We start from the raw sequence: 27,151 nt of genomic DNA on the forward strand, positions 1-27,151 counted from the left end.
AAACCTACAGACACTTTGTAATTGAATAATGAGAATCAATTGTAGTTAGTATCTGGCCCTTTACAGAAAAAGTTTTCCAACCAGTTTTAAGGATTAGGGGTAAAGAAAAAGGAAAGCAGTCCGTGACATCAGCAAGCTGCTGCAGAGGCCAGTGACACGGCCAAAGCCACCGTCAGGGATCAGCCACCCAGAAGCGGATGGCAGCCTGGTGCTGCATCCGTTGGGAAAGGGATATGGGAGATCTACCAGACAAGGAGAACCTCAGTGTTTCTCCTGATAAACTTATTTAGGAAAACATTAGGTGGCAAAGTAAACTTGTCCTTGTATGCAATGTCTTCCTAAAAAGGTGGATCTGCTTTGAAACAGCACTTTCTAGCTCTAAGCTGGAAGGCAGGATGTAGAATCTAGAATGAACATGGGCAGCACTGAACAAGCGTTGGCCGTCAACACGTGGTCACTATGAGGAGTCTGTGAACACCGCAAATGGAAACGTATCAACTCTAACCCTGAACAGAACAGTGCGGTGTTGGCACCACTGCCAAGCTAAGGGCAGTGTATGCTGCACCCACATGACAGCCACACGCTGTCAGAGGAGCTTCCACAACGTGAAGGCAACACACAAAACGCAGCTCACAAAAGGCCATCATACTTCTTTCCGGTGGTTTCAGAACTTGCCAAGAGGGTCTGGAGACGATGCACCTGTAAATACCAAATTGAAATGCATGAAAACACAAGGCTAGCATGGAGAAGACCTTCTCTGAGAAGACTGACATCACAGTCCTGACCACTGCCTACAGCCGGAAGCGAAAACTAAGTGGTCGCACTTCATCTTTCCATTGGGCTTGAAGCAGGAGCAGGCTCCAGGAGCGCAGCTCTGGGCCACCTGGACTCGACCCACCACGTGGGGCCAGTGCCGGTCCCCTCCCACTTGGTGCCCCCAACTCAGTGCCGGCCCTCCGCCCCGCCGCCCAGCACGGTGCCCGCCCTCCGCCCCGCTGCCCAGCACAGCGCACCTCCTCGTAGTACGTCTCCATGGCGATCCGCATCTCTTCCAAGTTGGTGGTCTTCATATCAGCCTGGAGTTTGCTGAAAACCCAAGTTCAGTGTTAACAGGGCCGTGCCAGTGTTCCCAGGGGACAGAGCAAGAGGAAGAGTTTCCCAGAACATTCGGAAGAGGAGAGAGAAGAAACATTTGGAAGAGACCCGGGATGGGAGGGAAAAGCCTGAATGGGCCTTCACTCAGCTTGTGCCTTGAACAAGGGACTCGTTTCAAGCCTGATGGGAGAATTCCTCACACTGGAAAGCATCCCCTGTGTAGACCAGCTGCTTCGCAAAGTGAATAAACAGATTCCCTAGAGATACTCTTCTCCAAGATGCTGTCTTTAAAAGACTAGATTAATGGTGAGGAAAGACTTCGGAGCTTAGAGAGGACAAGCCGCTTTGAGTGGTTGGTTTTGTGAGGAAGAGAGAATCACCTTTTCCCTGGCACTGTCAGGCTGTCCCCTCGCTCTCAACACAGAGCAGACTTTAAATAGAGACAGCGATAGAGAAACCAAAGTAAGGTCATGGAGGTTCTGCACTGAAACAAGAAGAAATCTGCAAACTTAAGTTGACAAAATTGGGCAGGAAATGAGGGGGGAACTATTGTACGAACAGGAGACATGAGGCAATGGATGTGTGGCCTCAGTTTCCCTTAAAGAAACCAAAACACGGCCTAGAAGGACTCTCCGTTCGCGCTCGAAAGGCAGGTAAAGAAACGCGAGTAGCCACACCAAAAACAGCACAGGGATGGCGCAGGACCGAGGCATGGAAACCTCATCCTGGGAAGATACAGGGTCCACAGAGCAAGCAGAGAGAAAGCATTCCTTAAATACAGGAAGAAGTTGAAGGGAAATATTTAGAGGGAACAAAGACAATTAAAAAAATTAAAAAGAGGCAGCTAATATTTACCTTCGGCTTTGGGGTAGGAGTAGGGACACAGGACTGGGGTTGGGGAGGAACAAAGGCTGGAGTCTGAGCGAGCAGCACAGGGGGGCAGGAGGCAGGGGAGAGGATGCAGGCCCTGCGCCCACCTGATGGTGCCATCCTTCTCCTTGCACTGCTGCTCCAGCTTCAGGATCCTCTGCTTCAGCCCATTAATGACCTGCCGGGGAACATGCCCATCAGGCAGGCCACCCCCACTCTCTCTCAGTAGACGTGGCTGTCCCCTCCTCCCAGAGCACCTGCACACCTCACTGGCCTTCCTCCCTCCAGCACTGTCCTCTCTTCTAGACTACAGGCCCAGGGAAGAGGGAGGGCCCCACTGTGCTGTCCTCTCCCTGAGTAAAGCTGGGTGAATGGCAGGGGTGTGACACCGGCTGGAGCAGGAGGAGGTGGCAGCCATCGTGGGGGCACACTGACCGACTGGCAGCCCTTCCCCAAGCACACCACACACTTCGGGGACAGAGCAGGGTGCTCCCTTGATTATATTAAATAAAGGAAGCAGCCCCATCACCAGCTGGAGAAACCCCGGACTCAAAGCCCCTAGGGCCACCCAGTTCAGTCTCCACAGGGCAGCGAGTGGGGCTGGGAGACAGCGCAGCCGTAGGGCCCCGAGGAGCCGCTCCCCTCCATCTGGGGAAGGGAGAACAGCTCCAGAGGCCTCCTCACCTCCTTTTCTGTGAATGTCTTGCTTGGAGGAGACAACATTCTTATATTCTTTAAAGAACATTCTTTTCTTCTAAATAGACAACTTTTAAATGGAGATGGGGTTTCACTATGCTGCCCAGGCTGGCATTGAACTCCTGGGCTCAAGCAATCTGCCTGCTTTGGCCTCCCAAAGTACTAGGATTATGTGTGTGAGCCACCACACCAGGCTTGAATACACAACTTTTACATTGGATTTTAAAGTCATTTTAAATTATGTTAGTTGGCTGGGTGCAGTGGCTTACGCCTGTAATCCCAGCACTTTGGGAGGCCAAGGCAGGTGGATTGCCTGAGGTTAGGAGTTTAAGACTAGCCTGGCCAACATGGTGAAAACCCATCTCTACTAAAAATACAAAAATTTGCCGGGCATGGTGGTAGATGCCTGTAATCCCAGCTACTCAGGACACTGAGGCAGAAGAATCGCTTGAACACGCGAGGTGGAGGTTGCAGTGAGCCGAGATCTCACCACTGCACTCCAGCCTGGGCGACAGAGCCAGACTCAGTCTCAAAATAAATAAATGAACAAACAAATAAATTATATTAGTCATACATGAATACATTTTCCTTAAAAAAATGAAGATGTTACAGGACTGGGTGCGGTGACTCACGCCTGTAATCCCAGCACTTCGGGAGGCCAAGGCGGGTAGATCACAAGGTTAAGAGATCGAGACCATCCTGGCTAACACAGTGAAACCCCGTCTCTACTAAAAATACAAAAAATTAGCCAGGCATGGTGGCGGGTGCCTGTAGTCCCACCTACTAGGGAGGCTGAGGCAGAATGGCGTGAACCTGGGAGGTGGAGCTTGCAGTGAGCTAAGATCGCGCCACTGCACTCCAGCCTGGGCAATAGAGCAAGACTCTGTCTCAAAAACAAAACAAAACAAAACAAAACAAAAATGAAGACGTTATAGAGGCTAAAATACTCTGACCTGGCCACTCCCCTCTTCAGCCAACTGAATCCTGTTTCCACTTGCATGCCCCTCTGCACCTGGTTCTGTGCATGGCTGTGTGTGTGCACTCGGGGAGTCAGGCCCTCTGTTCTCACAGAAACGGGGCTCTGTCACACGCATCCCTCTGAATCTTGTTTTTTTTTTTTCCTGACATTCAACAAATCCTCCTGGTGCTCTGTCCCTGCTGGCGCCTGTGAATCCACACTATTTCCCACAGTCTCTCCATCCAGTCTCTCCTATTGATAGACACTTTTTGTTTTTTGAGACAGAATCTCATTCTTGTAGCCCAGGCTGGAGTGCAGGGGCATGATCTCGGCTCTCTGCAACCTCTGCCTCCTGGGTTCAAGCGATTCTCCTGCCTCAGCCTCCTGAGTAGCTGGGATTACAGGCACATCAACACACCCGGCTACTTTTTTGTATTTTTAGTACAGACGGGGCTTCACCATGTGGGCCAGGCTGGTTTCAAACTCCTGACTTCAGGTGATCCACCCGCCTCGGCCTCCCAAAGTGCTGGGATTACAGGCATGAGGCACTGCGCCCGGCCAATAGACCCTTTTAAAATCTTTTTTTTTTTTTTTTTTTTTTTAGCTATCCTCTAAAACCTATCACTGTGGCCTACTGACACATACTTCAGTTGTAGCCCATTTTTGTGATTCTGGTCAATCCTATAATCAAAATCCTTGGCCAGGTCTCCTCAGGCACATCTGCAAATGTTTCCTGAAGGCAGGTAATGACAAGTAGATGTGGTAGGGTGCAGCCACTCTGGTGGACAATTTGCCATATGATAATGAATACTGCATATACCCTAGGATCTAGAATTCCTAGTTTAAATTAACGTTAGCCAGGTGCGGTGGCTGAGGCCTGTAATCCCAACACTTTAGGAGGCCGAGGCAGAAGGATCGCATGAGCCTGGGCAACTTCGTGAGACCCCATCTTACCAAAACTAAAAGAAAATTAGCTGGGTGTGGTGGCACGTGCCTGTGGTCCCGGGTGCTCAGGAGGTTGAGGTGGGAGCATTCCCTGAGCCAGGGATCGCCTGAGCCGAATGCTGCAGTGAGCCATGATCCTGCCACTGCACGCCAGCCTGGGCAGCAGAGTGAGTCCCTGTCTCAAGAAAAAAAAAAAAAAACCCACAGACACGCTCACAGAGCACCAGAACAACAAAAATATGGAGCCCTTTCCTTACGAAAGTACCCACTACTTATAGGCATTTGTTAAGGATTTACTTTGTGCCATCCCAGGTGCAGAACCAGGCTCTCACCATCTACTTTAAACACGTAATGATTATACAATCGTTCTACATTCTGTATCTGTGACATAGTTCGGAGGAGACAGCTTTTTTCTTTAGAGATGTATGGTTTTTTTGTATATTCTGAACAGAACACTTTGCTGTTTTGATCCATAATATCCTTCCCCTCCCCCATGACAGTGATCTGGGTGCTCCTAGTCCCATGGGTTTTGATTCCATCACTTCTAATTTTACATGATCAAATCCATTAATCACGTCGTTCATGTTATTTTTTTTATTTATTTTTTTTTTTTTGAGACAGAGTCTCGCTTAGTCGCCCAGGCTGGAGTGCAATGGCGCGATCTCGGCTCACTGCAAGCTCCGCCTCCCGGGTTCACGCCATTCTCCTGCCTCAGCCTCCCGAGTAGCTGGGACTACAGGCGCCCGCTGCCTCGCCTGGCTAACTTTTTGCATTTTTTTTTTTTTTTTAGTAGAGACGGGGTTTCACCGTGTTAGCCAGGATGGTCTCGATCTCCTGACCTCATGATCCGCCCGCCTCGGCCTCCCAAAGTGCTGGGATTACAGGCGTGAGCCACCACACCCGGCCATGTTATTTTATTATTTGTGTTCAATAATCTCAAAATCGTATCCCTTTCGGTTTTCTTGCAGCATTTCCCGCTTTAGGAGGAGTACTGTGCTACCTACAGTTGATCGCCACGGCATTACCATTCCAAAAGGCAACGTCTTCCCTCCTTCCATTTCATTCCACTTTTTACATATCATCACATAGTACCTGGGGGGTCTGGATCTATCTGAAGGACTTTATCGCTGCCCTGGCTCCCTGATTTACCTCTGTAGCACTTGTTTTTTTTTTTTGTCGCCCAGGCTGGAGGGCAGTGGCACCATCTCAGCTCACTGCAACCTCTGCCATACAGGTTCAAGCGATTCTTGTGCCTCAGCCTTCTGAGTAGCCAGGACTACAGGAGCAGGCTGCCATACCCGGCTTCTTTGTATTTTTAGTAGAGACAGGGTTTTACCACGTTGGCCAGGCTGGTCTCAAACTCCTGACCTCAAGTGATCCACCTGCCTCAGCCTCCCAAAGTGCTGGGAGCACTTGTTGAGCTTAATGTATTTTCTCAGGTGTGAGGGAGAAGTTGCCCATTGTGACGGGTTTTTCCTACAGTGTCTTGCTTGGCCTCTGTGGTGAGCCTGCTGACCCCCCTCCCCGTGGCATCCCCAGGTGTCAGTGGAGAAGGGTTTGGGGGTCCGCAGTCGCCTCCCGCCTGCTACTCTTCATGAGTGAGTGCTGCAGGGAAGGGCGTCCCCGCTGTGGCTGTCTCCCGTAACTAGCGTCTAGGGAAAGGCTCTGCCCTGCACAGCCCATACTCACCCAACTGGCCTCGGGCCTTTTCTCTGCCAGAGTCCGAACAAAATCTGTGCCCTGTGGTAAGCAGATTGAGACATGAAGACGGCCTTCGGTGTAGCCCACAGCAGGGCTGGCTGGTAGATGCCCCAGGGACCCTCCCCGCGCCCCGTCCCTGAAGCGCCAGGAGCTTACGCGGCTGGGATCAAGGAGCTGCTCTATCTGCCGGTCCTTCCTGCTGTTTTCCTCCTCCAGGCGCCGGAGCTTTGTTCTCATTAGGTCCACATCGCTCTTCTGCACGTGCAATGACTGAAGAAAAGAAGGGCCATGCACGGCCATCCACACACCGCTGCGCACACGCCGCACACACGCCGTGCGCACGTCCTCGCACGCACAGCTAAGCACACGCTGCTGCGCACACTCCGCACACACGTCCCCGGGCAGCCAAGCACATGCCGCACACACGTCCCCGGGCAGCCAAGCACATGCCGCACACGTCCCTGCACAGCCAAGCACACCACACCATGCACACGCTGCACACAGGTCCCCCCACGCACAGCCATGCACACGCCGCTGCGCACATGCCACACACGCCCCCGCGTACACTGCCATGCACACACCACTACACACACACCGCACACAGCCATGCACACCACACTGCGCACAGGCCCAGGGAAGCACTGAGCTGGGAGATTTGGAAAGCTGCCTGGCACGGTGTGTGGTGGGTGGGGAGAGATCTGGATGTCACATGAGGGCACCGGCGGGCACGCCTGGCATTTAGTGGGTGGGGACGGGGAAAGCTGGATGGGCAGGAAGCCCCCACAGAGAAGAACTGTCCCACCCAAGATACCAACGGCACCCGTGCTGAGAAACCCCGTCCCACGGAATGCACGGGAAAGGAATGCCGCCAACACTGGGGCTGGACGGTGATGCACCATTCATTCTCTCCCATGACCACACAAGAAAGTCCGTTTTGTTCACATTTTTATCAATAAAACTCATCCAAGGCTAATATGCATTTCAAATGCTTATCCTCAGCTACAGCTCAGGTGGAAGGCAGTGCTTCCCAATCTTTATCTGTGGACAAATTCTTTACCAATTTGTGGTGACCTGACGGGGGACAAAAAAGACTGTGTAGTCGGGGCCGGGTGCGGTGGCTTACCCCTGTAATCCCAGCACTTTAAGAGGCCGAGGCGGGTGGATCACGAGGTCAGGAGTTTGAGACCAGCCTGGCCAGCATGGTGAAACCCCATCTCTACAAAAAATACAAAAAATTAGCCGGGCGTGGTGGCAGGTGCCTGTAATCCCAGCTACTCGGGAGGCTGAGGCAGGAGAATCGCTTGAACCTGGGACGGGGTGGGTGCAGTGAGCCAAGACTGCGCCACCGCACTCCAGCCTAGATGAGAGTGAGACTCTGTCTCAAAAAAACACAAAAAAACAAAAAAACTATGTAGTCGATTTCTTACAAAACTAAGTTTATTCAATCTCTACAACTATCCTGTACTTTGAAATTATGTTCTTCCTACTATTTTCGTGGTAGATAAAGTCCAGGAAAGAGCATGTAGGCTGGGCTGTGCCACAGCTCACCAACTCCCAGCCTCAGCCTGCATCTAACCGCCAGCCATCCTCCCACACGGCCTTCTTGCAAAAGACTGTGGTGTTCCAGAGACTGGACCTCTGAGCAAAAGACAATCTGGAGTGCGCACCCCGTGGGGGTGGCTCGGCACTTCAGCCACATCCACAGCTGGCAAGATCGCTGAAGACAAACCCACAGATTCAGGAGGCATGACGACAAGCCGGCACTCAGCTTGTGGAGTCAATGAGCGAAGGCCCAGCCATGGAGGAAGATGGGAGCTCTAGTAACAGGACTGCTGCTTCCAGGAGCGTGACCTAGATTCACCCCTCCCAACTCCTCCTGTCAGTTCCACTCAACACCTGCGCTCCATGTGTAACGCAATCTAAGACTGGAAAGGTGGAGGTGGCAGACGGGCCGGGACTTGGGGGGCCAGCGATCGACATGGCAGGGAGCTCCTTCAGTTTCTTTCTGCCTCATCTGGGCTGGATGCTGGAGAAGCCAACAGCCTAAAAACGCCAGTGGGTGCGGACAATAAAAGCCCACGCAAAGCCTCTTCTCTCCAGCCAGAAGACAAGGAAAGGAACAGACCAACAAGGCAGAAACCGACAGGCAGGAGCCACTCTACCCTAGGCAGACCACGGAAAACGCCACAGTCCTCCCCACAGCACAGGCTACGTGGGGAGCCCGGACACTCACCCTTGTCCGGCTGCACCCAGGCCCCTCCCCTCCTGCACTGGTGGGGCTCCAGAGAAGGCCGTGCAGAGTCGGGACCACCATCGCCTGGCGGCAACAAGGCCACCCCTGCATCGGCGAAGGCTGAGCGGAAGCAGTACAGGTGGCCCTTCCCTCCCAGCCAGGGCGGCGGCAGCAGAGGCTGAGTGAGGAGCCCAAACTCCCACCCTGCCCAGCGGGAATGAGGAGCCCCTCCGAGAGCAGGGGTTGATGACGGCTGAGTGGGAACTGGACCTCCACCCTCGCGGGTGGTAGTGAGGCGGTGCTCCCTTGACCCACAGGGCAGCGTGAGAGGAGGCCTGCCACAGCACAGGATTGAGCAAGAGTCAGAGTTTCGCGACGAAACACTCCGAGCGTCCTGGTTTCAAGGAAATCACTTTTATACTAAGAACCAAGAATAGCTCAACCTGAATGAAGAAAAACAAGCTACAACGTCAACACTGAGATGGCCTGGACATTAGAATCCCACTGTGTCCAGCCGGCAGCCGCCACAAAGATGCGCCAGTGACCGACGACAGACACGCTTGAAACAAGTGAAGAGGCAGGGCGGGCGTCTCAGTGAAGACCAAGACAGAAGGGGCCGCATGGAGATTTCAGAACGGAACAGAGACAGTAAGGTTACACCCAACAACGGGCTCAATGGCAGGATGCAGAGGCCAGCGGAAAGCATCCGTGAGCTGGAGGGCCGAACAATGAAGCTATCCAATCTTCATGAAGGAAGACTGAACAGAGACCAGGGACCTGAGCAGCTGTCACCAAGGAGGGCAAGGCTGAAAAAACAACTCAAGACTTGATGGCTGAAAATGTCCCAGATCTGACAAAAGACAAACCTACAGATTCAAGAGGCTGAGAAAATCCCAAACGAGATAACCCCCCAGTCCACACCGAGTTCATTCAGCTCATTCCAACCAGAATGAGGATCACGTCCGTGACATCCTCAACATGCAGCCGCCGCCTGTGCTCAGAATCTCCAAGGCCAGGGCACGCACCTGCTCCTCAGCGGCACGGCCAGTCAGACAGCTCTCGTGGCAAGAGTGTTCTCACACAGCCTCAAGTCTGACTGTTCTCTACAGCCAACAGAGAAGGTGCTGTCTTTTGTACAATGGCCTACTCCAGGTTCCCCAGTTTCTTCCCAGCTCCCCAGGGGAAATGGCTTCCAGATCCTCTTCTGTGCTCTGGGGGTGAGGCTGCCAATGCCCTATTGCCCTCTGGTGCCCCAGCTGAACGCAGTGTCTCAGACACACATCAACTGGTGGAGACAGTAGGTCTATAAACAGACTAAAATTATGGAAGGAAATGAACACAGATGACTTCTCCAGGGCAAACATTTATGGATATTGAGAGCCAGCGGGATGGTAACGGTGCTGGTGGCAGTGACAATGATGATATAGCTCAATGCAGTTCATGCTTTCATGAATGGGAGGGGCCATGGAGTAATATAGAGTCTTGGCCTTGGGAGGCAGGTGACCTTGAATCTTGCTTCTGCTACTGGTTGACCTTGGACAGACTACTAACATCGCTGAGTCTCAAGTCCATCAGCAGACGGTGGTTGTAACAAGTGGCCCTGCCTGTCCCACAGAGCTTCTGTAGAGGGCAACTGAGATAGGGCACATGAGATGTCTTGATAACATAAAGCATGGCATACATGGAAGGTTATTGATAACTCTACCAGTGGCCTTATCACAGTACCCAATCTCAGGACACAAGGGGACTCTGAAGTTTATCTAGTCCTCATCCAGTCTTCCCCATGATGCTGGAGAAGCAGAACACAGACGGAACATGAGCTCTGCTGCCTTTTACGTGCTGGTGCTACGGCCTTTAACCAGGAACACCAGCTCCTAGGATACTACGCCACGGCTCAAACTCAGGTTCAACCCCAATGCTGCCGCTCTTCCCATCTGGGCACCTCCCAGCACAGGCACTGATGTTCTAATAGATTGTTATAGGAAGCTTTCACTGTTTCAAATCAATAGAGAACAAACCGAAATACTACCTTCTTTAACTCAATAATCTCGTCATACATGTCTTCCTTCTCTCTGTAGACAGGAGTCCCAGGGACATGACCTAGAGAAAGATAGACAAATCTTTTCAAAGACTATCTAAAAATTAGAAAGAATTATTGGCTACACTTTAAGGAAAATCTGGAAGTTAATAACATTTCCTTCTAAAAAAGAAAAAAATAAAAAAGCAAAAATAATTCCACGTTTTTTGGCCTGATCATGATACTTCCCCAAGTAGCAAGAAAACTAAAAATGGTAGATATAGAGAGATGAAGCAAAAAGGAAATAAATAAAGATGTGAAGGCCGGGCGCGGTGGCTCAAGCCTGTAATCCCAGCACTTTGGGAGGCCGAGACGGGCGGATCACGAGGTCAGGAGATCGAGACCATCCTGGCTAACACGGTGAAACCCCGTCTCTACTAAAAAATACAAAAAACTAGCCGGGCGAGGTGGCGGGCGCCTGTAGTCCCAGCTACTCGGGAGGGTGAGGCAGAAGAATGGCGTAAACCCGGGAGGTGGGGCTTGCGGTGAGCTGAGATCCGGCCACTGTACTCCAGCCTGGGCGACACAGCGAGACTCCGTCTCAAAAAAAAAAAAAAAAAAAATAAATAAATAAATAAAGATGTGAAGACCAAGTTTAACGACAGTAAAAGGATGAAAGAAGGGACTCATGGAAGGAGGAGGGACATGTTCAGATTTAAATAGCAAAACAAACAAATACCAAACACAAAAAATGCACAGAGCATCTCAGCGCCCATTCCAATGTAAAAACAGTCATGTTTACTTTGGTTTTAATGATACCTAGTATATTAAACCTCTAAATTTCAGCCTAAAAGATAACTCCTAACCAGTAAAAGCAGGAAGGTAATCAATTCCTGGGGTACAGTGAGGAGGTTTTCAATACACCCTGGGAGCTGTTCTTCCTTAAGGAGGATAGGTGGGAAACATGGATAAAGCGAGAGGCCAGGCGCGGTGGCTCACGCCTGTAATCCCAGGACTTTGGGAAGCCAAGGTGGGAGGATCACTTGAGTCCAGGAATTTGAGACCAGCCTGGGCAACATGCGAGATCCCATGTCTAAAAAAAAAAAAAAAAGACTAGACAGGAACATAAACACAGCAACAAGCTGATTCTCTTTGGTGCAACTTGGACTTTTTATCATTATTTATTTATTATTATTTGTTCCTAATATTATTTACTCAATGAATAAATTTAAGCAGGCCTCTGTGTTTAGGGTGGGAGGCACAAATAACACTTGGCAAGACGTCTCTGCACCCACGAGGAAAGCTACCTTCTGGCGCAGGCGGGTTTCGTGAGTCACTGTTCCCACGGCCTCCCAAAACCTCCCACTGACGGAGCTCACACATGAAGCCTGAAATCCCACTCTGACGAAGGACGCCTCCAGCCCAGAGACTGTCCTTTCCTTCCTGTTCTTCCTTGGCCTCGGCCTTGCCACCACTGGCATGCTCACCGTTGCTGGCAGAGCGCCTGAGATGTGGCCTCTTCACTCTGAGGGCGTCTGTCAGACAGTCGGGAGTGCCGCTGGGGACGCCGGTCCACGCATGCTCCCAGGTGAGGGGTGAGTTCAGGGCCTGGGTCAGACTTCCTGGTTTGAATGTGCATGGGTTTAACATGACAGGTACAAACACACACAATGGGAGGTTTTGTTTCTAATCAACTTTCCTGGATTGAAGAAAGCTTAATCACTGGTAGACACCAGCCGTCAGTGGTGTGCTGGTAAATGGTTAATAACCAGCTCCCAAATATACATTAATAAAGTCCTGATTACAGTAGTTGCCTATTTCCACAGTAGAAATATTTCTACCATGCCTAATATCAAGTAGCCAGCATGGCACTGACCAGCCCACCAAACTCCTAAGACTGTAACAGTTGGCTCTGGCAAGACGGCTGGAACCGGCTCCAACTCACCACTCCCACGCAGAGACCACACGGGGCCAAGGGAGGCTAAAGTGCCACTTGGCGAAACCACGTTTGTGCATGACATAAAAAAATATTCAGTGTCTTGGAGAAAATTAAAGACAATATAATTCAAACAAGGAATATTAAAAACTCCATCTCAAACCCCTCCCTGAAATTTCTTGAACTCTTCTCTGAAGCAGGAAGGGCCTCCAGTATGGCAACCACATACCTGGTTTTGCAGTTCCCAGCCACAGCTTCTGCGGGGTCAGGGACGCTCGGCCGCCCAGAGGCATGCTCCCTGCCGTCCTGAGGGACCTCCAGGAGGCCACTTTTCTTGGCTTAGAGAGATAAGGTGACTCTAGAAAAGCCAACACATGGATTCAGAGGTGCCCGAGAGCAACGCGTGAGCTCAACACACGAGCTTCAGAAAGACAGAAGGGGAAAATAAAACATCCGCGAGGGCGGGGACTCTAGTCAAACATTCCGGCAAAAATTCAAAAAGAGTTACTTTACCTACACGCTGACATTTCTCCTCCAACTTTTATTATAAAGAAACAGTATAGGCCGGGCGCGGTGGCTCAAGCCTGTAATCCCAGCACTTTGGGAGGCCGAGACGGGCGGATCACGAGGTCAGGAGATCGAGACCATCCTGGCTAACACAATGAAACCCCGTCTCTACTAAAAATACAAAAAAATTAGCTGGGCGAGGTGGCGGGCGCCTGTAGTCCCAGCTACTCGGGAGGCTGAGGCAGGAGAATGGCGTAAACCCGGGAGGTGGAGCTTGCAGTGAGCCGAGATAGCGCCACTGCACTCCAGCCTGGGCGACAGAGCGAGACTCCGTCTCAAAAAAAAAAAAAAAAAAAAAAAAAAGAAACAGTATAACGGGGCCAGGCATGGTGGCTCATGCCTGTAATACCGATACCTTGGGAGGCTAAGGCAGGAGGATCACTTGAGACGAGGAATTCAAGACCAGCCTGGGCAACACAACAAGACCCTGTCTCTACAAAAAATCTAAAAATCAGCTAAGTGCGGTGGCTCACACCTGTGGTCCCAGCTACTCAAGGGGGCTACGGCAGGAGGATCTCTTGAGCCCAGGAGGCTACAGTGAGCTGTGATCACACTACTGCATTCCAGCCTGAGTAACAGGCTTTTCTTTCTCGAAAGAAAGAAAAGAAAAGAGAAAAGAACAGAACGTAATGGGAAGAATATAACGGGAAATATATGAATTCTACCAATATTTATTATAGTATTTAATTTCTTACCCCCAATTTTTAGAGAGATATATATGTTTTTACATAGTCACAATCATAGTGAACATACAATTTTGTATCCTTTTTATTTAACATTGTAAATGTTTAATGTCATTACATAGTAACAAAGCAATATTTAGAACTTAATATGTAAAATATCTAAAAGAAATGAGAAAAATTATACTTTTTCAGAGCATTCTTGATTTTGTATGAAAGTAAGGGAAATGTTTTAAAATCTTTATCTGAGATTTTACCTCTTTAAGTATAAAAAAATAATAAACACTTGCAAAAACTAAGGCACTCTTAAAACATTCTTATATATCTTAAATTGCAAAATTTATGTCAGTAGGTTCTGAAAATTTAAGTCTAATATGTTCAAAATGTTTAAATTTCTACGTTTTTCCCGTGGTTTCACAATGTATGGGAAATTTGCCACTGTAACTCTGAATGAGGGAATAAAGGCGCAGGGACCCTGATGCGTCTTCACTCACCCCAGGACCACAGAACCTCGCCTCCAAGATATTCTCAAGTTCTTCCAAAATGTAAAGATTTAAGTTGTCATTTATACAAGTAAATGAGTGAGCGGAAAAAAGCCCCACGCATTACCTTTCCCTCCTAAGAGCGTGTGGGTTTATCGGCCAGTAGGAAGGGTTCCTCAGGAAAGCACGTATGCACGCGGATAAAAGCGGGGAGGGAGGAAGAGAAGACAGCGACAGGGTGGTGGAGACATGCCAACGTTTGATACTGCCCGGAAAACGACAAACTCAGAAAGCACAAAAACATCATCGCCTGCCTCACCCTCCTCGCAGGGTGACCAGGACGATGCAAAGCCTCGGAACGTGGTGGAAGCTGCAAACCTACAAGCAGATTGACCAGGCCTTCAAGAAAAACACTGGCAGAGTGAACAGGACAGACATGGTCCCTACACTCACGGCACCGGAAACCTGGAGAAAAACAGGCCCCAAGTGTGAGTCAGGAGGCACCCCTGGTCCTGGCCTTTTACTTTATATCAATTCTCAATTTTCTCCATGGAAGGAGAGAAAGAACATCAAAAATCCAAAATGCTAGGTGATTTCCTTCTAGTGTTCATACTGATTTGCAACATATAACATGCATTATTTTCTTTGCAGGGATTTACCTTTCTAATTACGGTTTCCTTGGGCCAGTAGGAAAGTTTTTTTATATTCTCTGAGTACGTCATACACTTGACTCAACCTTTGAAATACCTGATACGTGTATATAAAATAGACATCTGCAGATGGCACAGCCAGGGAAGGCCACAGCCTTTGGGGCAGCACAGGACGCCGGCCTAGGATTTACAGGATCACGAACATGTTTGTACGCACGAGGTCGGCACATGGGCTGCTGTACACGAGAGCGGCGTTAGGGACAGAGGGGCCTTGGGGCCACCTGGACTAACCCCATCTCCGCGGCATCCTCCAGACAGGCAGGGGGCAAACACGGCCCTCCTCCCACTGAGGGTGAGGAAGAACAGAACCCTGGCAGCAACACAAGCCCAGGGCGATCCAAAGGGAAAAAAGGTGAACTTTCCACCCATCCTGCACCAACTACACCTTCTCAGTAGCTTTGACTCTCAGGAACAAATCCCAGGTCAAAAATCCTTTAACTCTGGCAGCATTCAGAAGAGGTAAGCCTTTGAGAAGGCAAGAAAAAGAAAACGAAAGGCCTAGAGGCCCTGTCGGAGGAAGGCTGGGGTGTGGATGGCAGCCTCAGCCCTGAGAAAGGGCTCGTCACTGGCACCGGCAGGGACTCCACGTGTTCCTGAGACCCCAGCGTGAACCCCAACATGAATGGGGGAGACCCCAGCGCAAACTGGGAGACCCCAGAGGGAATGGGGCCACCTGGCTGAGGCGTCAGGTCTCAGCTACCTAAATGTACAAAGCAAACACCCTTCCTTCTCTCCAGGACACCAGGGAACGTGGGCATGAGAGGGAAGGCAGGCCGGTCATACTTACTTGGCGATGTGGGTGGAGGTTTGTGGAAAGCTTTCCTTTTTGCTTTCTGAAAGAAAGAAGAAATGGCGTAAGGCTTGCTGAGCTCCCACAATGGTGCGTCACAAGACCCTGCCATGTTCAGAAACGGTCAGGGGTCGTGTAAGAGCAGCAAGAGGACATTAGCTCACGGGGATGTAAGGAGGGTCCAGGCACAGGACATGCAGGGCCCGACGCAGACCCCAGAAAAATGCACTCACATCAGTGCTCGGGGCTGGGCTCTCAGAGCACAAGTTCCAATGACAGAAAACCACTGGGCCTGGGCTCCTGACATTCAGACTGAGGGTCCCACACAAATGGCATATCTGCCCCTGCCCAAACTGCCCGCACAGCCAGCCCGGAAGCCCCAGCGTGCACCTCTGTCCACTCGGGTGGAGGTGGTGAGATGAAATCCCTGCATGTAAGTCAACTGCAAAGCCCACTAAGGAAGAAGGCCCAGCAAAGGCAGACCCTGTCTGGAAGGTGGTTTCCTGTGACACACATAGAACGGGGTCCAGATCTGGTTCCACTGCTTACTACCGGGTGAGTATCCCGTATCTGAAATGCTTGGGACCAAGAGTGTTTCAGATTTGGGAATATTTACATCCATATAATGAGGTATGGGGATGGGACCCAAGTCTAAACACAAAATTCATTTATATTTCATGTATACCTTATACCCATAGCGCAAAACTAACTTTAGATTGTATTTTTAATAACTTTGGGCATGAAACAAAGCTTGTGTGAAGTAACTGAAGTGTGGAATTTCCCACTTGTGGCCTCATGAGGGTGCTCAAAAAGTTCCCATTTTTGGAGCATTTTGGATTTCGGATTAGAGACACTCAACCTGTCGTGCCATGGCCTGGGGAAGATGCTGCCACACTTCCAACCTTAACTTCCTTATCACCTTGCACTAGACCGAGCAGGTAAGGGTACCGCGGCCAGGTCTCTTCACTTCCCCTCCAGCAGAAACAGTGAGCCCAGGCTCTGTGCGGGGGCAATTTTCCCTGGGGCTTGGTCTGGATCCCTCCTCCTCCGGGGAGCATCAGGGGAGCATCCCCTGGCCTCGGTGACATGGAGTGAAAATCCTTGACTTTGCAGACAGAGGTTCCTGGAGGGAGACAGTGGAGCTGAGGCTCCCCCTTGAGTCCACAGAGCAAACGTGGAATTGAGATCGGCTGGCACCGGGTTCGTTCTGCCGGCTGCAGTTTTGCTAGATCTGCATCTGCAGTAACAAAACGGCTGCAGTTCTGCTAGATCTGCGTCTGCAGTAACAAAAGCTTTTTTTTGCTCATACGGGAACAACTGGCACGCTTCCTTTTCTACCCTGCACAGCTTGCCAAACAAACCCAAAGTCCAGGCCGGGGCCACAGTGTGCCACTGGGCCATCAGACACCACTCCTGCCCCTCTCCTTTCCAGGCTGGGAGGCCAGGCAGCGGCTCAGCTTGGGATGGTGGCTGCCCAGGTCTGCTTTCTCCCATCAGGTCCTTCCAACAGATTAGCAGGGGCTCTCCTCCTCCCCTCAAGTGTCAGGATGGGGGTGTGGGGGGCAGGGCAAAACCAGCTGCAGGCCAGGGACCAGCAATCCACCTCACGTGAGCCCTGCTCAAGATTCACTTCCGGATAAAAGTTGTAAAGTTATCACCACAGGTATTTAAACCCAACGAAGGGCTGGAAACTTTTCAAACACCAAGTAGCATTTGGAATATGCATTCCAGCTCTCAACACAGTATTGTGGAGAATGGCCCATTTTACCAGTCTGAGTGAAATCTGCAAGGGCAGCACCACCAGCCCTGGGGCGCACGGCTGATGCCCGGCGGCACTCACCGTCTCCACGTCAGAGTCAAAGGTGACTGCAGACAGACTGTCATCTCCCTGGAGGAAGAGAGGCAAACACTGTAACTCGACGGCACCTGCTGGGCTTCCAACAGTCACGTTTACAAAAGTGAAAACAGCCCGTCCACAGCTGCGGAAACAGAAACTCCAGAAATCCAGCTCCAAGGCCACTCGGAACACTCCAGCTGGGCAGCGGCCAGTTCCTCGGTCTCATCAGAAGGAATGGGTGGGTGGGGGGAAGAAACACAGAACGCCACCCAGAAGGCGTGCAAATGTCTGCAAATCCAGGAACACTATTTCCCACAGAATTGTGTCTTGACAAAGAAAAAAAAAAACAAAACAAAACCAGTTCTTGCCGAAAGCATTTCATTTTCACATACATGTTCTCACTCTTATTCATCTTTACATCAAAGCACAACAAATCTGTGACTGTCTCCTGGTAAGAACTGGTCAGAGTCATCTTTTAAAAAGCAAACTCGGCCTGGGCAACATGGCGAGACACTCTCTACAAAAATATCTTGGCCGGGCGCGGTGGCTCACGCCTGTAATCCCAGCACTTTGGGAGGCCGAGGCGGGCGGATCACAAGGTCAGGAGATCGAGACCACGGTGAAACCCCGTCTCTACTAAAAATACAAAAAATTAGCCGGGCGCGGTGGCGGGCGCCTGTAGTCCCAGCTACTCAGGAGGCTGAGGCAGGAGAATGGCGTAAACCCAGGAGGCGGAGCTTGCAGTGAGCCGAGATCGCGCCACTGCACTCCAGCCTGGGCGACAGAGCGAGACTCCGTCTCAAAAAACAAAAAACAAAAAACAAAACAAAACAAAAAAACAAAAAAATCTTAAAAATTTAAAAAATAAGCCAGGCTGTGGTTGCACACACCTGTAGTCCCAGCTACTTGGGAGGCTGAGGTGAGACGATTGCTTGAGCCCAGGAAGTCGAGGTTGCAGTGAGCCATGACCACGCCTACAGCCTTGGCAACAGAGCAAGACCCCAGCTCAAAAAAAAAACAAAAAACAAAAAAAAAACCCCAAACCAACAAAAACAAAAACATATGCATTACAACGAGAAGGCATTTGGGCCTATAAAGGTTCTTGCCTTCTTATTCCAGTGACTTTGTCCTGGCCCAGGGAATGAAATAAAATTTGCACTGTCTGATGTCAGCACTAAGATGGCAAAAAAAAAAAAAAAAACCGGAAGCTTTTTGAAGACAAAAATGTTTCTGTATTAACTTACTCACTCAAATTGAAATCCAAAAAGAGAAAGCATAACATGTTTAATCGGCTGGGCACGGTGGCTCACGCCTGTAATCCCAGTACTTTAGGAGGCCGAGGCGGGCGGATTACGAGACCATCCTGGCTAACACAGTGAAACCCCGTCTCTACTAAAGAATACAAAAAATTAGCTGGGCGTGGTGGCGGGCGCCTATAGTCCCAGCTACTTGGGAGGCTGAGGCAGGAGAATGGTGTGAACCCAGGAGGCGGAGGTTGCAGTGAGCCGAGATTGTGCCACTGTAGTCCAGCCTGGGTGACAGAGCAAGACTCCATCTCAAAAAAAAAAAAAAAAAAAGTTTAAACTCCCTCGGAAGATTGTATGGTGCTTTCCGATGCGGACACTGGAAGTTAGAGCTGAATACCCTATTATGAACCAATAGTGCTACAGCTCAGGGAGGAGGCGATGACATTTCTGCCACCTGTCGCTGGTATAGCTGAGTCCGCGTAGTATCATAATGGGATGCTACTGCATTCTGAAAAGCAAACATATTTTCTACAAGGTTAATAGTACACGAAGTGCCAATTTTGCTAGCAGTGTGAAACTATGAGAAATATCTGGCTGCATGAATACATGGATAAGGTGCAGCTGCAGTGATCCAGTGCCCTGAACACAGACAGGCCAGGGCACAAGTGCAGTGTGACTGCATTTCGAGGGGCAAAGGGAAGATGGTGCATTCCAAATAAATGGAATCTTTAAAAAAATCAGTCACTGACTGACATTTTTTATATCATTAAATAGGTGACCTTTTAGGCACAAACAGCACATGACAATTATAGAGAGAAGTTTTCCTTTAGCAAAGTGTATTACAATTATGTACAAAACTGAGGAAGGGCAGGCCGGGAACTGGACACACAGGTTAGCGGGGGATCAGAAAAGCCAAGTCAGCCCTGGGCATCACAAGGATGTGCCTGCAGAGGATGGAGGGGAACCTGCTGAAAACTGTCTAAAAAAGCAGCAGCAACTTTTCTCTGTAAACATCTGTCATTATTCCCTGCTGTGAAGAAAATCTTGAAGACTTTTTGAATGACCTGAAATTCAACGAAGGAATGAGATTTTATGTGTAGTAAACAAAATGCACTGATCTCACCCACAACGGCTGCCCTCTCCACCACTCCCTTCCAGCCGTGCTGCCTCCAGTCTGCCAGTTGTAGTGCAGGGAAGAGGTGAAACGCAGTCAGGACCAGAAATCACACCACGGCCCAAGGATCCACGACTCCAGTCAGCAGAATACAACCATACACAGCACACACACACACACATGCATGCACACACGCACACATGCACACACACACGCACCTGAAATGACACAACAGTCCAAGGATCCATGCCTCCAGTCAGCAGAATACAACCATACACAGAACACACACACATGCACGCACGCAAACACGCGCGCACACACACACACACACACCTGAAATCACACAACAGTCCAAGGATCCACACCTCTAATCAGCAGAATACAACCATACACAGAACACACACACATGCACACACGCAAACACGCACGCGCACACACACACACACACACACACCTGAAATCACACAACAGTCCAAGGATCCACACCTCTAATCAGCAGAATACAACCATACACAGCACATGCACACACACACACACACACAAAACGGCCAATCTGTTCTGCCTCCTTCAAGCACTGTCTGAGGTTGCCACTTATTTCCATGCTAGATTAAGCTCATTCAGCCTGTGTCAGGGTGGCTGTAACAGAAGAAACGGGGTGACTTCACACCGAAATTAAGTGTCTCAGTTTGGGAGGCTGGAAGTCCAGAATCAAGGTGTTGGCAGGGCCAGGTTCCTAACAGACAGAACAGCAAGGCGGAAGATCAACGAGGAGTTAGAAAGACTTGATCAGCAAACACTAAAAACCTAACAGACGTTTACAGAGCACCCCACCAAACAACAGCAGAATACGTACTCTACTCAAGTGTACATTAAACATAAACCAGACAATAGGTCACAAAAAAGCCTCAATGAATTAAAAGAGAAAATCAAAGTATATTCTTTGACAACAAGGAAAATTAGAAATCAACAAAAGAAAGGGATTCACAAATGTAGTGTTTTTTTTTTTTAACGGAATCTCGCTCTGTCACCCAGGCTAGAGTGCAGTGGTGTAATCTTGGCTCACTGCCACCTCTACCTCCCAGGTACAAGCGATTCTCTTGCCTCAGCCTCCTGAGTAGCTGGGATTACAGGTGCCGCCATCATACCCAGCTAATTTTTGTATTTTTAGTAGAAATGGGTTTCATTCACTATGTTGGCCAGGCTGATCTTGAACTCCTGACCTCAGGTGATCAGCCCGCCTCAGCCTCCCAAAGTGCTGGGACTATAGGCGAGAGCCACTGTGCCTGGCCTGGATTTTAAACAACAAATTCCTAAACAATCAATGGGTCTAAGAGGAAATCACAAGGGTAATTTAAAAATATCTGAGATGAGCGAATTTTTTTTTTTTTTTGAGGTCAAGTCTTGCTCTGTTGCCCAGGCTGGGGTACAATGGCATGATCTAGGCTCAACACAACCTCCGCCTCCCAGGTTAAAGCAATTATCCTGCCTTAGCTTTCTGAGTAGCTGGGACTACAGGCGCACACTACCATGTCCGGCAAATTTTTTTTTTGTATTTTTAGTAGAGATGGGCTTTCACTATGTTGGCCAGGCTGGTCTTGAACTCCTGACCTTGTGATCTGCCCACCTCGGCCTCCCAAAGTGCTGGGATTACAGGCGTGAGCCACTGTGCCCGGCTGATGAGTGAATTTTAAAAATCAAAATTTACAGGTTATATCTAAAGCAGAGCTCAAAGAGAAACACACAGCTGTAAATGTCTATATTTTTAAAAGATCACATCAAATAAATAACCTAATCTTCCACCTTAAAAACAAAAGCAGGGCCGGGTGTGGTGGCTCACGCCTGTAATCTGAAGCCCAGGAGTTCAAAACCAGCCTGGGCAACATGGAGAAACCCTAAATATACACACACACATTACAAAAAATTAGCTGGGCATCATGGCACATGTCTGTGGTCCCAACTACATAGGAGACTGAGGTGGGAGAATCACCTGGGCCCAGGAAGTTGAGGCTGCAGTGAGCCATGATGGCGCCACTGCACTCCAGCCGCAAAGAAACAAAAGCAGGCTGAGCACCGTGGCTCATGCCTGTAATCCCAACACTTTGGGAGGCTGAGGAGAGAGGACTGCTTGAGTCCAGAAGTTCAAAACCAGCCTGGGTGACATAGTGACACCCAGTGTTTACAAACAATTAAAAAATTTGCCAGGCATGGTGGCACATGCCTGTAGTCCCAGCTACTTGGGAGGCTGAGGCAGGAGGATCACTCAAGCCCGGGGTTTGAGGCTGCAGGGAGCTGTGATTGTCCCACTGCTCTCTAGCACCAACAACACAGTGAGGTTCTGCCTCTGAAAAACAAAAACAAGTAATCAAAACACAAAAGCTGTGTTTAGAGGGTAATTTGGAACTGTAAATGCCTATATTGAAAAAAAAAAAAAAAGAAAGATCTCAAGGCAATAATCCAATAATCTAAACTTCTACCTTTAAAACCAGAAGACAGAAAACTAAACTCAAATGAAGTAAAAGGAATAAAAATTAGTGAATAAATGAAATACAGAATAGAAACAACAGAAAAATCAATGAAGCCAAAAGTTGGTTCTTTGAAAAGATCAACAAAACTGACAAACCTTTAGCCAAGAAAAAAACCCAAAGACACGAAATTATCAAAATACGGGGGGGGGGGGGGGAAGAGGGGCCTCACTACTGACCTTATAGAAATAAGGAAAATCCCAGAACCACATGGTCTCACTGGTGAATTCTATCAAACATTTAAAGAGAAATTAACACCAATCCTTCACAAACTCTTCTAAAAAACAGAAAAGAAGGGAACGCTCCCCAATTCATTCTATGAGACCTATATTACCCTGATACCAAAGGCAGACAAAGAAATATCACAAGAAAAGAACACTACAGACCAACACACTTTATGAATACAGTTGCAGAAATCCTCAACAAAATGCTAGTAGGCATGAAAAGGAATATATATATATACACACATACACATATATACACACACACACACACACATATATATACACACATACACCCTAATTGGTCACGGTATATATGTATGCACGCACACACACACACCACCCCCCAAGACCAAGAACGAAAGATTGGTTTCACATACAAAAATCAGCCAATATAATATACCATATTAATAGAATGAAGAAAAAGAATCATACGATTTTCTAAAAGATATAGAAGGTACATTTGACAAAATCTAACATTCATTCATGATAAAGACACTCAATCATCTATGAAGAGAATTTCCTCAACCTAATAAATGGCATCTACAAAAATCCAGTGCAACACAATATTTAATGGAGGCAGATGGAATGTTTCCCTTCTAATATCAGCAGCAAGACAAGGCTGTCCTTTCTCACCACTTCAATTCAAATTATACTTGAGTCTCTAGCCAGGACATTAATGCGAGAAAAGTAAATAAAAGACATTCAGATTGAAAAGAAAGAAGTAAAACTATCTCTTCACAGATAACATGATTTTATACATAGAAAATCCTAATGAATCTACTAAAAAACTAGTAAACATAATAGATGAGTTCAGCAAGTTTGCAGGATATGAGATTCATATAAAAATATTATTGTATATATGAGCAGTAAATAAGCTGAAATGAAGTTAAGAAAATTCAATATACAATAACATCAAACAACATAAAATGCTTAGGAATAAATTTAACAAAAGCATAGACTTTGTACATTGAAAAATATAAACCATTGTTGAAAGAAATTAAAGATCTACATAGCGCCGGGAGCAAAGGCTCACGCCTGTAATCCCAACACTTCGGGAGGCCAAGGCGGGTGGATCACCTGAGGTCAGGAGTTAGAGACCAGCCTAACCAACATAGTGAAACCCCATCTCTACTAAAAATACAAAAATTAGCCAGGTGTGGTGGTGGGGGCCTGTAGTCCCAGCTACAAGGGAGGCTGAGGCATGAGAATTGCTTGAACGTGGGAGGCGGAGGTTGCAGTGATCCGAGACGGCACCACTGCACTCCAGCCTGGGTAGCAGAGCGAGACTTGGTCTTTTTTTTTTTTTTTTTTTTTTGAGAGGGAGTCTCTGTTGCCAGGCTGGAGTGCAGTGGCGCTATCTCGGCTCACTGCAAGCTCTGCCTCCCGGGTTCACACCATTCTCCTGCCTCAGCCTCCCAAGTAGCTGGGATTACAGGCGCAGGCCACCACACCCGGCTAATTTTTTGTATTTTCAGTAGAGACGGGTTTCACCGTGTTAGCTAAGATGGTCTTGATCTCCTGACCTCGTGATCCGCCCGTCTCGGCCTCCCAAAGTGCTGGGATTACAGGTACGAGCCATCGCGCCCGGCCAAGAGACTCTGTCTTAAAAGAATAATAATAAATAAATAATACGTGTGAATTATTCTTATAATCACAACAAGCAGTTCTGTTCTCAAAGATGAAGAAGCAGTAACTGAAGGCCAGTGTAGACAGGCCCTCCAGATGAGACTGGACGTGGTGCCCTGGGGAAAAAGCAGGCAAATTCAGCTACTCCAAATGGGCCAGCAGCACCAAGCCGCTACTGCAGGTGCACCTATGCTGAGCCCTGTGGTCTCCTTAGGAGGAAGCAAAGTGAGCACAGTTCCCTCGATGGGCTTCCAAAGGCTTCCTCTGTTTCTCCAATAAAATCCAAATTCCCTGCATGGGCAGCAGGATTCCCCATAATCAGACTCATGCCCATCTTCCGTTCACTGCCCTTGCCCGCATCCCAACGGGCTTTCTTTTTTTTTTTTTTTTGAGACAGGGCCTCACTCTGTCGCCCAGGCTGGAGGGCCATGGTATGATCACAGTTCAGGGTAGCCTCCACCTCCTGGGCTCAAGCGATCCTCTCACCTCAGCCTCCTGAGTAGCTGGGACTACAAGCAGGCACCACCACAGCTCGGCTAATGTGACGGTTTTTTGTAGAGATGGGGTCTTGCTACATTGCCCAGGCTGGTCTGGAACTCTTGACCTCAAGCGATCCTCTCTCCTCGGCTTCCCAGAGTGCAGGGACTACCTGCCTGAGCCACAGCTCCCGGCCATACAGCCTGTTTCATTTTCTGCACAGCACTTCTCACTTTCTGACACGATCTTAATTACCTGTTTATCACCTTGTCCCTCAGATCCCCAACCCCGTGGAATGCAGCTTATTCCGGTGTCTCTAACACACAGTAGGTGTTTACCGGGCAAAGGAACTAACCGAGGGCCCGTGCACCCTCGTCCTGGGGAGTACATCGGGCACCACCCTCCTCCAGGAGGCCTCCTCTGACCAAGCGGGGCTCCCAGACCCTGGGGCTGCCTCCTTCCCACCCCGACGGCTTGGGGCTACACGGGATTCGTGGATCCGGCCTTGGACTGGGGGTGCCCGGAGGCACTTACACCGTGAGCTCCGTCACCGGCGGGCCGCAGACTCACAGGCGCCTAGAGGCGATGGCGCGGCTTCCCGGAAAGCTTCCTGGAAGCGGCGGCCTCTGCGAAGGCGGGCGCGGGCGAGGCTGCAGGCGGCGCGGGGCCTGCAGCGCGCTCTTGTGCGGTAACAATAATGGCAGCTGTCACCCGGCCGTGCGCCCCGTCCTCACGCCCCGGACCGGCCACCGCGCGGGGCCCCAGGGCTGCGGGGGACTGGGACGAGCCGAGGCCTCGCGGACGCCCGCCCGGCGCCGCCCCCTTGCCCGTTCTTACCGTCTCCGAGGCCGGTTCCCCGGTGCCCAGGAACATGGTGGCGGCGCTGCCCGGCCGCCTCTCAGGGCTGCAAGATCGGGCGTCTGGGTCTGGGGCTCCGCGGGCAGCCCTGGCCGCCTGCAGCCTCCAGGCCTTCCCTGGCGCCGGCCCGCGACCCCGCTGCCATGGCAACCAGGCCGCCGACCCGCCCGGCCCGTACGCAACCTGCGCTTCCCCCTGGGGCGACCATGCGCGTGCGCAGAGTCCACGGGCGCCGGCCGGCCGACCAGGAGAGCTCCCGGAGTTCCCGGGGCGGAGCGCTGGGCTGAGATGGGGGGAAAAAACCGGCCGGGAACTGGGGCTCGCGCCTGTTATCCCAACACTTTGGGAGCCTGAGGCGGGAGATTCAACTGAGCCCAGGAGTTTAATACCAGCCTGGGCAATGTAGCGAGACCCCGTCTCTCGAAAAATAATAAAATAAAATAAATAAAATGCCAGGCATGGTGGTGCATCCTATAGTCCTAGTTCCTCGGGAGGCTGAGGTGGGAGGATCGCTTGGAGCCCAGGAGGTCGAGGCTGCAGTGAGCTATGATGGCACCACTGCAGTCTAGCCTGGGCGACAGAGCAAGACCCTACTTCAATCAAACACACATAATAAACTTTTGTTTGTTTTCAGGGTCTCATCCAGGGAGCTTTGCTCTCCGTGCTCCCTGTGCATAAGCTCCTCTTGCCATTCTCCCACTCTTGGGCTTCGCAAACTTCTTGCCCTTCTCTTACCTAATTATAGAGCTGTGCCTATCTATGACCTTTCATTTGTGATTCTGAATTCCATAAACTTCCGAAAGACTTTCACAACTTATTGGAAGGCCAGACCAGTCCTAACCTCAACTCTCTGGGAAGGAAACTCTGAGCTGAGGCTATTTATAGCGTTTATTTATTCCACGGGGTGTACATGAGCGAGTTTCACCGAATAACTTTTTAAATTTTTTTTGACAGGGTCTTGCTCTGTGGCTCAGGCTGGAGTGCAGTGGTGCGATCTCTGATCACTGCAACCTCTGCCTCCTGTATTCAAGCGATTCTCCTGCCTCAGCTCCCCGAGTAGCTGGGACTACAGGTGCATGCCACCACGCCCAGCTAATTTTTGTATTTTTAGTAGAGACGGGGTTTCACCACCTTGGCCAGGGTGGTCTCACTCTCTTGACCTCGTGATTCGCCCACCACTGCCTCCCAAAGTGCTTGGATTACAGGCATGAGCCACTGCACCCGGCCCTGAATAACTATTAATACGTTTAATTATGGGGTGTGTGTCACACCCTGCTGATAATCTCATATTTAATGTACACGTGCCATGTCACATTTCTTTTTTCTTTTTTTTTTTTTTTTTTTTGAGATGGAGTCTCACTCTGTCCTCCAGGGTGGAGTGCAGTGGCGTGGTCTCGGCTGACTGCAACCTCCACCTCCCAGGTTCACGCCATTTTCCTGCCTCAGCCTCCCGAGTAGCTGAGACTACAGGCGCCCGCCACCACGCCCGGCTAATGTTTTGTATTTTTAGTACAGACAGGGTTTCACCGTGTTAGCCAGGATGGTCTCGATCTCCTGACCTCGTGA

At 49.8% G+C, this 27,151-nt stretch overlaps 1 protein-coding gene across 40 annotated transcripts in view; it reads right to left on the bottom strand.

Moving 5' to 3' along the window:
• The window catches only part of IQCE (IQ motif containing E), a 52,167-nt gene extending 26,364 nt beyond the window's left edge, over positions 1–25,803 (bottom strand). For 6 of the 40 annotated variants that reach the window (XR_013415006.1, XM_077996033.1, XM_077996026.1 and 3 more), the window contains exons 1-11: positions 25,565–25,803; positions 17,521–17,568; positions 15,678–15,723; positions 12,681–12,809; positions 12,003–12,137; positions 10,528–10,598; positions 6,422–6,535; positions 6,254–6,304; positions 2,073–2,143; positions 1,014–1,086; positions 650–699 (exon numbers count right to left, since the gene is read on the bottom strand). Coding sequence is in view for 37 of the 40 variants with exons in the window: in XM_077996033.1 (XP_077852159.1) it covers positions 650–699; positions 1,014–1,086; positions 2,073–2,143; positions 6,254–6,304; positions 6,422–6,535; positions 10,528–10,598; positions 12,003–12,137; positions 12,681–12,809; positions 15,678–15,723; positions 17,521–17,568; positions 25,565–25,600 (824 nt within the window). In the remaining 3 variants the exon portion in view is untranslated. Of the gene's footprint in view, positions 1–634; positions 700–1,013; positions 1,087–2,072; positions 2,144–6,253; positions 6,305–6,421; positions 6,536–10,527; positions 10,599–12,002; positions 12,138–12,680; positions 12,810–15,677; positions 15,724–17,520; positions 17,844–25,261 lie in introns of all 40 variants that reach the window. The other 34 variants (XR_013415004.1, XR_013415005.1, XM_077996029.1 and 31 more) reach the window with 14 other exon arrangements.
• Between the last annotated feature and the right edge of the window lie 1,348 nt (positions 25,804–27,151).

This window comes from Macaca mulatta, chromosome 3 (assembly GCF_049350105.2).
Source record: "Macaca mulatta isolate MMU2019108-1 chromosome 3, T2T-MMU8v2.0, whole genome shotgun sequence".
Taxonomy (NCBI): Eukaryota; Metazoa; Chordata; class Mammalia; order Primates; family Cercopithecidae; genus Macaca; species Macaca mulatta.